This window comes from Argentina silus (assembly GCF_951799395.1).
Source record: "Argentina silus genome assembly, chromosome: 14".
In the NCBI taxonomy this organism is placed as follows: domain Eukaryota; kingdom Metazoa; phylum Chordata; class Actinopteri; order Argentiniformes; family Argentinidae; genus Argentina; species Argentina silus.
The window spans coordinates 10,352,695-10,367,662 of NC_139668.1; the positions used below are offsets into that span (position 1 = coordinate 10,352,695).

Genomic DNA, 14,968 nt, shown 5'->3' on the forward strand with positions numbered 1-14,968 from the left:
TTGCTATGAATTTAACTGAAACTAGGAGTAAGCTTACTGTGTACACTTTTCTCTTTTTTCCCCAAGCTACAGAATGACATATGCTGTTAAAAATGGTTTGTCATGTAGTCCTATAGTGCTAGTTGTGTGGGCTTATCATGTTTGTTTCTAATAGTATGTTTTGATACGGTACAAGGTACAAGTTCCTTTCTTAGATTATTTCAGTGGCAGAAACAAAATGTTAATGAAACAAAATGTTAATGATTTGAAATCCTCTTTCTTTATACAAAAATATGCTTTCAACAATACAAGTATGCATACACACACACACACACACACACACACACACACACACACACACACACACACACACACACACACACACACACACACACACACACACACACACACACACACACAGTTTTATGTCCACATTGCATGTAAAGAGTTTCGGTCAATATTTAAGCATTTGCATGTGTAACTCCGAGATCATGATCCCGTGGGATGGTTTACGCTTAGGGAATACATGTAATTGGCATTTATTTTTTGAGACCGAAGCCAACCCTCATATCTTTCCGTGATGAATAATTCTATTCATTTTACCAGCAACCAATGAAATGCGAAAGCGCGACAAGGGGGCGGTCTTTGCGCGAAGACCGGACATTAAACGGAGGGAGCGGAATTTGAACTCATTGCTGAACATCTGGATGTTGTAGAACGGTGTGATATTATTTCGCTCTTCGCGAGAGATCTTGAAAGTCTTGGACGTTCGAAAACCGACTTGAAGAGTGTTGTTTTCAGGTAGTACGAACGTCAGTGACAGCGCGAGGATATTGATTGGCACTTGGAATGCGCTGCTCGCGCCATTGGAGGTGTCAAGGTAAACCAAAACCGATCTCATGTGTTCCTCTAATTACGGAACCCACGGTGACAAGTGTGCTACTCTGTTGATTTGGGCACTGTTCCAACCTTCAGCATCGTTTGGCGACGTACTGCAATGTTGATGGAATGGGTTTATTTACACGCGAGGAACGCAATTAACCACGGGATTACCAAGTTTATAAAATCGGTTGTCTGTATAAGGTTGTGAAATTGTGACTTTGGTAGCTAAAGCAAACTCTAGGGGCTAAAGCAAACTCTATACTTAAGTAACATTTTCTTGATTGACATTAGACTACATCAGATCATATGAGTGCAGCGTTTAGTCCATCGTTTATGATGATGCAGCGCCCACTGGGAAGCACCACTGCCTTCAGCATCGACTCCCTGATCGGAGGGCCACCTCAGCCAAGCCCGGGACATTTTGTGTACACAGGTTATCCCATGTTCATGCCGTACAGGTCAGTGGTGCTTCCACCGCCTCCTCCTCCACCCCCTGCCCTGCCTCAGTCCGCCCTACAGCAGGGTCTCCATGCCACGCACCCGCACCACCAGATCTCCAGCCTCCAGAACAGTTTCTGCTCCAGCCTGGCTCAAGGCATGGCGCTTACCTCCACCCTTATGGCGACCCTGCCGGGCGGGTTCTCCGCCTCGCAGCAGCACCACGAGGCGGCGCGGAAGTTTGGCTCGCAGTCGCTTCATGCAGTCTTCGACAAGACTCAGGACATTCGTTTGGATGGGGACGACGGAAAGAGTTTTCTCGGGAAGGAGTCCACGACACTGCCACCCTTTCACGAGTCAGAGCCAGTGCAATCATCCACAGGTAAGCGACCGGCTTCTCTGTTCTGCATAACTTTACATAGCAACTTTTCTTGAAATCAAAAAGGCGCTTGGCGTATGTTGTTTGTAGCCACTGTGCATGGAATAGGCCTGATATCTGTCTAATTTATATCAGCAAGATACAAAACAGAAACTCAAATGCTCGAGATAGTGACAGCATCAAAGTTGTTTTCAAACTCAAAACATTAAATTGTTTTATGTATGCCTAGGCTATTCACAATTAAAATATATATTAATACATATTGTGTATTTTAAGTAGGTCTATTCGAACAAGGGATGTTGCATAGAATTGCCCATAGAAAAGCCCCCAAAATAGCTGCAGGGCCAGTGATCGGGGGACTGTTAAGGATAACTTTAAACTATATGCCCACTGAAATTCACATCAAACGAAAACGATTAAAGTGTTGTCAGGAAAGTGATTATTACCATTGAGTGAAAAATGTATAGTCTACATATCTTTAGGTCCATATTTTGTCTTGAGAAGCTCAAAGAATTTCAATGACATGATATCCGCTATCAAATGCGTTTGCTAAAAGCCCATATCAAGCATTTCAAGGAATAGTGCCTCGGGGCAAACTGCCTGAACTGACTAAATTAGCCTATTTTAATTGAAGGATGAGAAAAGCGCCTGCAGTAGTTGAATGTCTATAAAATTGTGATCAAAACTCAAAGTCGCCTCGGTCATTTATAAGGCCTATGTATCATTAATAAATGCAATCTAACATCTCGCATAAAGTCGTGAAAAGATGATGATAGCCTATAAGCCTATATGTAACCATTGCGTCAGTAGCCTAGACTAAGTCTCAAATCAATATTGTTAGTAGTAGGCTTACAGCAAAATTTAGTTTTTCAGTCTTTGGCCTATGTATCTTGAAAATCCAGAGACTTAGGCCTATCACTCTGTTTTCCAAGGTCATGATTAATGATATGCAGTATACAACTATTTCCATGAAACAAGATGAGAAAGGCAGTATCATCATGCGTAATTACGCGTAAACTTTGGCCACAACACACAGTTAGTTATTGTGCTAAAGGTATTGATAAAAAAGGGGAAAAAATGCATATTTGAAATGTAAAAAACGAAATTATCAACATAAAAGCTTGATTGGTGATTTTTTAATTATGGGTAAAGTGAGCTTAATGTAACTATAACATTTGCCACTTAATTTGCCTTTCCAGTCAGAACCCATGGAAAAGAAGACGCAAAGGAGGACGAGTGCAATCGGAAAGATGAGAGCTTCTCAATGGACAGCGATTTAGACTACAGCTCCGATGATAACATGACCGGTCAGAAAGAGGACGGGGACGCTAATGGTGGACTGGACGAGGGCGTCCACGGATCTGGCACGGGCAGCACCACGTCTACCGGCAAGAACAGACGGCGAAGAACGGCATTCACGAGCGAGCAGCTTTTGGAACTGGAGAAGGAATTCCATTGTAAGAAATACCTCTCTTTGACAGAACGGTCGCAGATCGCCCACGCCTTAAAGCTCAGCGAAGTGCAAGTCAAGATCTGGTTTCAGAACCGGAGGGCCAAGTGGAAACGCGTCAAGGCCGGCAATGTCAACTCCAAAACCGGCGAGCCCTCTAGAAACCCCAAAATTGTGGTGCCCATCCCTGTGCACGTCAGCCGCTTTGCAATAAGGAGTCAGCACCAACAGTTAGAGCAAGCCAGACCATAATCTTGTTTATGTTAAACGGTGGACCAAATACATTAAATTAATGATACGATTTAGAAACAGCAAAATGGCACACGATACTGTTGGACAAAAGAAAATCACACAACGAGTTTATCCTTTGGGGAGTCATTATAAATGAGAGATGATGAGAGCATTATTTTGAATTAACTGATGGTTACATGTGTTGCTTTTCTTCTGCTTTACTGCTGAATCGGTCCATCAATGATAAGACTGACTGTTGATCGACTACCTAGAAGACAACAACTTCAAAAGGGTGACAATTATTTATCATCGCGCTTTACGCGTGTAAATGTCGAGGAGGACCACACAGTATAACCGCCATGGGACCAAATTGAGGACAATATATACAGACTTTACAAACGAAATCCAACTGTACATTTCCGACATATGGCAACATTCTAGCCTACTTTTACGTCTGTTTGATTTTCTTTGACATGTGTAGCCTATGTGTTGCTGAGGAAACTTTAGTAGGCTATTGGTGTTTTGGAGTAAAACGAAATGAACGCCTCGTCCCAAAAGAAGCACTTTTATAGTTTCTATTTCAGTTTGAGTTTTAATTCGTTTCCCCCCCGCCACACACACATTGGCTACATCTCAACCACCACCATCACCTCCCACCAAAAAGTGCCCCTGCAAAACCATCTGACTTTTGTTTTCAGTTTCTATTTTTATTCATTCCATGGTTGCTTGAATTTCTTGTCCTCCTCCTGACTTTTTCAACAGTCATGAAGCACGCTGTTTATTTATTTAATATTGTGCAAAAGTAACTAACATTCCATGACTTATTGAGTAAATAATAGTGTGCATTAAAGACGAATCATTAGCATTTATGTCAACTATTTGTCAGCTTGTTTATTGTCATTCAAGTCATGTTCAATGGTATGCGCTATTTTCTCGTTCTTGCTCGTTTTCTTTAGGATTTCACAGATATGAAATAGTAATGTTATGCAACTTGTTTTTAAATGAGAAACATGATATTCACATACCCACGGATTCACAGATCATAATTGCGGAATTCACATCCTTCGTTAAAAGTGTATAGCTTAAGCCAACAACTGGAATTATTATAATTATTATGATTATTGTGGTTGTTGTTGTGTTATTATTTTTATTATTATTAGTAGTAGTAGTCGTAGTAGTAGTACTAGTAGTATTGTTATTATTAATAATTAATGAAGCCTAAGGCCTATAGCCTAGGCCTACCCTAAAGTTCATAGCGTATTCAGATTTGTAAAATGTTACCTTGCAACAATTCCTGCGTTCTGCAGTTATTGAAGAGGCAGGGCAAGCCGTTTATCTAGCTGACTGTGCTCCACGGCTGGCGCAGAAGTGACAGTTTTACACCTCTCTCCCGCTGCTCCAGCCACCCTCTAAAATTAAGGCCAACCTCGTCGCGTATGTTGGAGCAAATCAACCTGAAGCATGTCAAGCTCTAAATATGTTTAAGAAGATCTCGCTTGCCGCAATCTTGTGTTATGACAGGGGGTGGGTCGCATCAGCTGTGGTAAATGAAAGCCCAAGGTCAGGCGGTGTGAGCAGCACTAATCCCCCCCCGAGTGAAACGTCATGAGCACGGGTGTTTAGGGAGGTCGCGGCCCGGTGTCAGCCTTGATCTCCGGCCTCACCTTGCCCCGCGCGCCTCAATTACGGGACGAAGACATGGCGGTGAGAGCTCGGGCCCTGCCCACCCGTGTCGTTTGGCAAGCCCCAGCGCGCCAATTGCTTTGCCATTAATATTTACATCTTTTGTGATGGACAATTTGATGAATTCATGTTCATGACACTAGCGTCTAAAAATACAGAATTTACAATAGGCCTGGATACCCCTCGGACTTGTGAATTGTAAACGGTCAAATGCAAGCCAATGCCGACTATGTGGACTTTATTTCAATGGTACACAGCCAAAACCAACAAGTTGTATTGGCTATTTACTGCAAGAATATAGCCTGCCATAGTAAACTAACTCAACTAAACACAGTGCATTTTCAATGCTCCAGTAGGATTAAATTATAGTTAGAAGAAGCCTGACTTTGCCTGCAAATATGTAGCCTAATTGTCTCATTCGGAAAGATGTTTTAGACCTATAATTGACAGAATCTGAATATAATATAATATTATATAACCCTATATTATATACACTTACAGTTTAGTATAGACACTATTATGATCTGATCAAGACAATAATTGATCAAGCCTACTTCACCTACACATTGTGTAACAAGTGTTCTGAAATAAGACGACTTTTATTAATTCTCAGCTAGTGCACGTCCCTCAAAGATGTCGTTGCTGTTTTTTAACGACCATGCCCTCGTATTGCTTGTGTCGTTTAGACAGCGCGGTATTCCCCGGGGTAACAGGGCAGGGAAATCATCACGCGCATCATTTATCCCAGGCAAGCGCAGCACGCGTGCACCTGGGATAAAGCACTGATGTGTCAGTCACTGTTTATAATTCGCACGACCGTGACAAGGCCTTTTTCACAACGAGGCCTACATGTGCAAGTGATCTTGATCCAGACAGCAATATATATCTTGAACACAATGTTAAATGCAAAGGATACGCCAGAGATCACAGGTTGCGCGCGCAAGTGGGGACAATAATGCTGTTGCGTTTATAAGTTACATTCATATTGCATTGGCTCTATCCCAATCATACAAACTAATCTGTCCAAACCACGTAAAAAAAAAGGTGCCATTTTACCCTTGCCTCTAGTGATTCAGCGGATGAAATTCTTCAAGCACATTTTTTATTAAACTGAAATCCTAACTCGTCATCCCAGCAGAAAGAGTGAATTATTGTAAAGCACAGATTTATGGTGGCAGATCGCGCTCTCGGAGAGCTTGACAGCCTTACAGATGAGCGCTCATCACTGGATCTAGAAGTGTGTGTGTGTGTGTGTGTGTGTGTGTGTGTGTGTGTGTGTGTGTGTGTGTGTGTGTGTGTGTGTGTGTGTGCCAACCAATTACCAACACACACACGTAAGCAAAATCACTACACACGCGCCATAACACTCTCACTCTAGCAGCGACTCATGTATTTAAAGTATGTCCATTAAACAAATAATCACAGATTATGTGAAAATGTTCTGCAAAAAATAGAAATAGCAATTTGTATACTGGAGAAGGAGGTTTGACAGAAAAAGATACCGCATGTATATGGTATTTTATCCGTGTGTGTGTGTGTGTGTGTGTGTGTGTGTGTGTGTGTGTGTGTGTGTGTGTGTGTGTGTGTGAGAGAGAGAGAGAGAGAGAGAGAGAGAGAGAGAGAGAGAGATCTGACAATTGCCCTAACTCTAATGAATTTTTTTGCAAATTGTAATCAAGCCGGGCCGTCGCGGTTGGCTGATAAATGAGGCCCGAGGGGATTGGCCAGGACCTCAGCTTTTCACTCTAGCATGTCCCTCCTGCACTAAATTAACAGCAACTTGTCTGAGCTTCAAATTAACCCCCAATGATTAATTCTGATGGAAAGCGAGCCCTGAGACTAGCGTGCACTAATAGACGCTGGCTTGAGAATGCTGCTGGAAATGTATGCGCTACCTACTCCAGCGCGGGCGTACACACGCACACACATGTGCGTGAAAATGCACCCTATAAGAAGATACTAATATCAATATAGAATATATAAACAGAAGGGTAGGCTATGTGGTTAGTACCTAACTGAATCGCATAAACAGTAATAAAATGTAGTAATTGCTGGAAAATGTTTTTTTTTTTTTTTTTAATTTTTAAAAAGAACAATTAAAGAAAACATCTTTCAAAATACAGATTTCCCGCTAGTAAAAAAACAAATAGGCCTCCATTTGTGAATATACCCATCCCTACAACTACTTGCAATTACATTCACTTATTGACTGTAGCCTTGAAAATGTTTAAAGAAAATATGCAACCTGAGATTATAACTCTACAGCAATTTTTCCGTGTCTTTTACCTCACTTTCATGATCCTTTGCCTAATGTATACATTACAAATCGGATATAGATACTTTGGAATCTACAAGCAGAAAATACAATAAACATTTCATTTACCTGATGAGAAACTGTCATTTAAAAAAAATAAAAATAAAAACGCTGTTATGTGAAATATAAAAGTAAGATCTGTTGAGATGTAATTGTTAAAACGTCAACGTTCGTCAGTTTAGTCTTAGTAATTGATTTAATTTGTCCAACGTCGTAATGCCACGAAAAGGTTCCACAGGAGCTGGCTTCAACCAACTCACCATTTATATTCAAAACCAAGGAGAAAGCCTATCTATTTCCAAGGCTACATTTTTTTTACAGGATGCTTTAGTTTGGTATCTAAAATGTATAGAAATTATGTGCTGACACTGGAAGTTTTGCCTATTACTCGAATTGCTGTGCCAATAACACACACTGAAGTACACCTTGTGTACCTTTCAGTCAGGGGACCCTGAGAATTATATATTCACTATAGGCTCACCAGATTAACTACGCGTTTGTACCAGTTTTTTTTCAATAGTTAATAAACGCAAACTAAAATAAAACAAACAAAACATTAATTCTCAAGACCTTTAAATAACCTTTTTGTTATCCATTTATGTTAAATTCCAAACTTTGCACCTGGTGAAACACTTAAATCCTAAAGTGAGTGTTCCTGGGGATTCTGGGTACTGTAAAACACAAAAATATGTAGGCTCCAAAGTTTCTGCTGTCGTCTTTCTCGAGACAGATACATACACTCACCGAACACTTTATTAGGAACACCTGTACACCTTCTCATGGTGGAGGTGGTGTAATGGTGTGGGGAATGTTTTCTTGGCACAATTTGGGCCCGTTAACACTCATCAATCATCACTTGAATGCCACAGCCTATTTGAGTATTGTTGCTGACCATGTGCATCCCTTCATGGCCACAATTTACCCATCTTCTAATGGCTACTTCCAGCATGATAATGCACCATGTCACAAAGCAAAAGTCGTCTCAAACTGGTTTCATGAACATGACAATGAGTTGAGTGTTCTTCAGTGGCCTTCCCAGTCACCTGTGTTTTGATAGAAGGAAACATAATATGAATCCAATAGAACACCTTTGGGATGTGGTAGAATGGGAGATTCACAGCTTGAAAGTGCACCTGAAAAATACTCCGGAATTGCGTGATGCAATCATGTCATCATGGACCAGAATCTCAAAGGAATGTTTCCAACATCTTGTGGAATCAATGCCATGAAGAATTGAGGCTGTTTTGAGAGCAAAGGGAGGCCCTACCCAGTATTAGTATAGTGTTCCTAATAAAGGGAAGCCCTACCCAGTATTAGTGTAGTGTTCCTAATAAAGTGTTCAGTGAGTATATACCAAGGGTGTAAGAGGATGTCAGCAGGTACTGTTATACAGCTCATCTGAAATACATGAGTGAGTAGGCCACAAATTTCAAGGCACATGATTTCAAGACACTATTCAATCAAAATCAATGACTGGGTATATGGGGAACCACAAAAAATCAATAAATTCAATAAAGAATTGCAAGAATGTCCTGGTTCCATTCAATCACTAAAACGATGTTCACAGTACATTGTGTACAGTACACTACTGTAAATTAAATTTAACACCTCATTCAAAGTGTTACTCTTGGAAGCTTTAATGTATGTATAGTTGGTCAGTACTCTCAGGCAGATGTCAGTAATAAAACAGAGACACTGGTGCAGATTATCAACACTAGTCTGTCTGCCTGAGGAGGATCTCCTTGGCCAGGTCTCTGAATCTCCCTGAATTAGCCTGACACCACGATAGGGCCCGTTCATGCTTCATTTGGGCACTCCTCTTGCATTCATAATAGCGTTCGTCTCTCGGAGTGTTGTGGTGCTGCAGCGCTGCGCTGTGCCCTCAAACCCTGCGGGCCAGTGTCCGGTCTGACCTATCTGGTGTACATCCTCGGCCTCGTTGTGGACAGTACTCTGAACACAGCACCTAGCCTAAACTGAGCACTATGGTCATACAGATTCTCAATAGCACAATGATTGTATTGGGAAAGAAGGGAGCACTTATCAACTTGTCCTGGGCTTTAACCATGTCTTTAACCATGTCTTTAACCATGTCTTTTCAGAGACTGCACGCAGGTTCCACTTTCTCCAATAAAACTTAAGACGAGCCAAATTCAGTTTCTTCTGACTTACTACTAGTAGTCGATAAAGTTATTCCTCCATAATAGTTAAGGTCAGGAGCACTAGTAGCCCACAATAAATGGCAATGATAAATACAAATGTTTTGCTGAGCATTTTGGTCGGTAAACCATTAAAGCACAACAACAACGTAATGTCAAATGTCTCCCAAATGGGCATTTAAAAGTGTTTTGATAGAAGGAAACATAATATGAAACAAAATACAGGTCCCATGGGAAAACAGTGATCCATTTAAGCCCCACTCAATTGGCAAGCTTGCTTGCTTGGGGTCTCTCTCTCTCTCTCTCTCTCTCTCACTCACACATACACGCACACACACACTCGCGCGCACACACACACACACGCGCGCACACACACACGCACACACACACACACACTCCTCTCGCTGCTCTTTTCCTCACTTCCCCATCTAATCTCTTTAATTACATCTGCTGTCTTTGGCCTGCCATGGCCTCATTGTTCCCCCCTGTGCCGGCTGCTTTGTGAGGGCAGACCCCTGTCCGTCCGTCCCCCCCTCCCCCTCCTTGGGTGCTTTGTGGCTCCCCAGCTCCCTTCCTGCACCACAGAGGCTGAAGAGGGGATTAGAAGGGTATTATCCCATTACAGCCAGCAGCAAACAGGGCCCCTGCTCTAACGCCTTCATCTGCACCGCACCCAACACACAGACACAAAAACATGTGCATGCACGCGCACGCACGCACACACACACACACACACACACACACACACACACACACACTAAGCAATTCTGTCTCATTTCCCTCACAGTTTCCCTCATAATCATGTTTTTGAACAGACTGACCAGACAGTTATATTAAGAAGCATTATTTTTTCTTTATTGAAAAGAGACACATTACAGTAGAAGACTCTGTATTAGGTATAATTTTTCAACACAGTACTGTACAGCTGACACAAACTCAATATTATAACAATAATAATTAGAATAACGACAATAAGAACAATAATGCGCCTGATGCTGATAATTAATAATAATAAACATGGATGGACTAGATATAACTGAACGATATACAAAACCCCAGCCATGTGAGAGGTCCCCATTTAGATACCATGGTACTTCCATAAATAACGTGGCAGTCCTCTCCGGTTGGGGGGATGTACATGATGGGATACCAACGACAACGAGGTAACAAAAGACACGCTGGAACCAAATAAACATAAACAATGACCAAACTGAGTGTTTATTACTTTTCGTTTGTGTATTACTGTACATCTATGTACACGTGGCAAAAGCTTTGCAGACTGCGCCGAGTGTTAACTGGCATCGAAGCGTGATCTCCGATGTGCTTACTAGACTAGAGCAACACAAGATTGACATAGGTCCCCCTTCTCCCAGCTCCTTCACCGACAGAGATGCTCTCCCTTTGGGGGAGGGGGGGGGGTATACCAACGCATGTATATGTAGTAGAGGTGGCTTGGTGAACTACGCTCGTGTGATGAGTAACCTTGCCTGAGACTGACATGTTTCAGCTCCCCCAAATGAACGATTAGGCTTTAGTTCAGCAGGCTAACTTAGTCTTGTAGCATGCAGAAGACCCACTCTCAAACCCGCTCGGTCACATCTACAGTTGCTTCTTTGATGCTCCCTGAATTCAACTAGGGATGGACAACAAACACTAGCTAGAGAGAATTCCACTGGCTACTTTAGAAAAGAGGGAAGAGCTGAAGAAGAAGAGAGATGTCTACGATGACCAATGAGGAAGTTTCTAATACTATGTTGGCCTCTTCATATCTCCTATTGCCAGAGCCAGGCGCTTTGAAAAAGGAGCCATTCAATGCCAGCATAGGGAAGGAAAGGGGGATCTACGTACAGTATGCACACAACCACTCATGCAAAAACGTTCTAGTGGAAAGAGTTCCTGTTGATACGACTGAGGAGGATTAAGACTTCTAAACTGAATATGTAGTGTAGTGCATTTTCTGTCATAAATAAAGGACATTATGTCCTGTCCTTGGTCAAGAGAGTTAAAAAATAAAAACACGAGTGACTAGGGAGCAATTTGTTACTCTGAAACATCAACTAGCTGGGCGAATTCGGCCCTTGATTCCAGATTCACATTTCTATAGGCCTTAAGGAGAGACCAAACATCATTCCCTAGATCATTTCATTACGGTGATTCAGCAATGTGGCACTGTAACAACCAGGTAAAACAAGGTAAAATAAGGTAAGAGCCGGTGGACTTTAGTGTTCATGGCTAAAGAAAAACAAAAAAAAACGCTGGGCTCCTCTGCGTTTCTCACGTAATTTGCTCTCAACATTATTTCGCTCTCTTCACATTTCTATTGGACTCGGTAGGAAAAAGAGCGCGTGTGGGATGTGTTGGTGGGTGGTTTAAAATGAATGCAGATATTGCAGTGTGTGTTTGACTGACAGTGCGTGGAGCATGGCAGACTCCTGCCACTGGTCAAAAACACCACCATGGAGACGCTGAAGGATGGCATGGAAATCAACGCCTGTCTGTCCTCCAGGGGCAACCCTGGATATTGCTTGAATACACAGTCAGTCGGGAGTCACTCCTTTGTCCTTTACACGCACACACACACACACACACACACACACAGGGAGGGGGGGGGGGCATTGAGGGGGGAAATTATCATAAATAGGTGAGCATTTGATGCTCAAGGAAGGGTCATTGAAATGGCCAAATTGTCCATGGTTAGGACTGGTGGACAAAATTGTATCACTCACACGCACACACGCACACACACACACTTTAAGGTTTAAGAAGAGGTAAAGGCAGAGGGAGGTCATTGCTCCTTAATCCAGAGGGGCTTGTGCAGAGCAGAGACAAAGCTGTCCATTTTGGCAAGAAAAGGAGTGTCCCGATCTGACAGCCCTGATGCTGAACATAAACATTAGCATTCAGTCAACCCATTGGCTTATTTCACTTCTCCCAAATATAAACAAACCAATCACATGTGCATCAGCAATTTTCCACTCAAATCTCAAGATAAAAAAGCAACTCCAGAGTAAGAACATTTGACAAGATCCTGCATCCTATAGTTACATGACATCACCACCAACAGAGCTTTCAAATAGACAGAGTGAGAAAGAGAAGTATCATATTTACACAAGTAGGATTCCAGACCCAGAGAAGCCCTTCTATGTGATTCGCTGAGCAAAAGAGATTCAGGAAGCAGAGACCGTGAGACTGGGAAGAATGGATGTTAGCTGCACGCCAGGAGACACAGGATGGACCAGAACACATACAGAGTACCTAAGGATGAGATATGATGGGATTAGGGACCTTCCTCTTTTTTTTTTTCTTTCTTTTTGACCAGAAAAAACTCTGGCCCTAGTTGGGGGAGCTCCCTTCCAAACCAGAAGAGGAAACATAATCCTTTACAATCATGATCGTTTTAGAGTGTCTGGCAGTATGGGTGAAACTGTCAGTAACATAACTTGTTTGAAAAACTGAAATGGATCGGACACTGATGAGCCCATCTAGTTAGAATAGTGCTACTTGTTCACTGTTGAGAGGTTTGTTATGGAAAATATATCATTTACAGATCAATTTGTTGTTAATGGGACTGTGAGTCTAATAGGCGTCATGACCAGATCAATAAGATGATAGCCACGGCCTGCCTCGTGCTTCACTCCCATCCTTTGTCTCTTGCTATGCTGGCACAATTACAATGATTTGTCTAGGCTGACCTAATAAAAATAAATGGCAAAAGAAGGATAAAAACAACACTAAAAATGACAACATTTCCCTTTTGCTCTGTGTGGATAAGTGGGTTGACTATATAGTGAATCAGAAGGGTTGACTTGAGATACTTGTATCATGTGGTCATTCCAGCCTCTTCATGTGAATGCACTTATTGTAAATGGCTCTAGAGAGCAGCATTTGCTAAATGACTTTATTAGAAGAAAACAGGATGGTGCGGGAGGCTTCTGAAAGTGTGAGGGCTTCAAGATTACGCGTGGAATTGACACTCTGGTCCCTGAGCCTGGCAAAAATGCTTTTTACATTAAGTAAGTGATTTTTTTTTTTTTACAAGACAAAAGTCACTGCTTCTCTAGAATGCATCCATTGGTCCAGCAATGCACAATGAGATATACACAATTCAGACACCATGAACGATGCGCTTTTAAATAAAAAAAAAAGTGTCTAAGACATGCTATCACACTTTTTGTTGAATTATTTTTTAAGAAATATCTGATATTTTGGACTATTATTTTCTTTAAATGTTTTTACATCAAGATATTTGTTTTCCCACATTTCATAAAAAAAAAAAACATACACAGGAAGGAGAGCGATCACATAATTTACTGAGAGAAAGAAATAAGTGAAAGGTGAAAACACTGATGCTGTGCCATGGAATAAACACACGAGGAGCGAAGATGAAGAGCAGAAGCAGGCAGACGTGATCCTGTCGTAGAGTTCTCAGTGATGATGCAGTTCCGAAGCTCCCATATCTTTCTTAAAAAGCACCTTTTTTTCCCGACATGCTACAAAGGTCCTGTTCACAAAGTCCAAAGTCCCTCCGAACCGCCTGGTCAGTGCTTCCATACGAGAAATGCAGTGTGGTATTGTTAGTGCGTATGTGTGTGAGCGCCTTGGGCTCAAGCTTTAGAGCAGGTTGCAGATTAGCAGTCAGGTAGGATGCCACTTATCACAGGTCCTGTGACTTTGCCACTACCTCCCGAATTCCATCATCATGCTTGTGTCCAAAGTCACTCCAAAATGTAGTGTGTGTGTGTGTGTGTGTGTGTGTGTGTGTGTGTGTGTGTGTGTTTGTGCGCGTGTCATGCTTAGGGCGACATGCAGCCAGAGCCACTACCTGAAAAACCTAAACCTGCCTCCATGCTGCTTTTAGAGGGGGGCTAGTGAGGGGATTGGACAACTGGACCGAAAGCATGAGGCTCTCCCAAAAATTGTCTCATGATATGATTCCTACTACATTTCAACAAGAGTCCACATGTGAGAGATAAGTGGCATTATAGAAGGTTGAGGGGGGACAGGAGTGCAGAAGTAGTGGTTCCCAAAATAGTTTGTCCATTTCTCCCAAATGTGGGTATTTTAAAGTCTCACTTCCAAAAGTGTCACATACTTTTTTTTTTTTTAGGGTTTTGAGTGTAGAATTATGCGTGTGAGGAGGGTATTCCGTGGGCGCATTACTGAAGGCCTTCATAGGGGGGCAATGTCAAATGAGCGCGGCGCTGCCGGCACTGCTGCAGCTGTTGTTACGGTTGGTGTTGCGCCGCGACAGGTTGGGCGTGGCCATGAGTGGGTAGCGCTCGTCGGGGCAGCCATATTGGAGAAGTATGTCCACGCATTCCTGGCTGCTGGCCTGCCGCGCGTATGCCAGTGCACTGTTCCCGTGGGCGTCCCGCGCCATCAGGTCCACCCCGTACTGGAGAGAGAGAGAGAGAGGAATGGGGGGGGGGGGGGGGGGGGGGATACAGTATATT

At 42.5% G+C, this 14,968-nt stretch overlaps 2 protein-coding genes across 3 annotated transcripts in view; one reads left to right on the plus strand and one right to left on the minus strand.

Annotated features, from left to right (window-relative positions):
• Window positions 1-1,167: 1,167 nt before the first annotated feature.
• On the plus strand, window positions 1,168-3,380 carry gbx2 (gastrulation brain homeobox 2; the record flags this gene model as incomplete). The annotated part of the gene is made up of 2 exons (XM_083684449.1): window positions 1,168-1,681; window positions 2,878-3,380. The coding sequence occupies 2 exons, from the start codon at window positions 1,168-1,170 to the stop codon at window positions 3,378-3,380; spliced, it is 1,017 nt and encodes a 338-aa protein (XP_083540575.1).
• Window positions 3,381-10,354: 6,974 nt separating this feature from the next.
• agap1 (ArfGAP with GTPase domain, ankyrin repeat and PH domain 1) overlaps window positions 10,355-14,968 on the minus strand; it is a 116,063-nt gene continuing 111,449 nt past the window's right edge. For both annotated transcript variants that reach the window (XM_083684901.1, XM_083684900.1), the window contains exon 18: window positions 10,355-14,910. In XM_083684901.1, the coding sequence (XP_083541027.1) occupies window positions 14,701-14,910 (210 nt within the window). In that variant the 3' untranslated portion in view covers window positions 10,355-14,700. The remainder of the gene's footprint in view (window positions 14,911-14,968) is intronic.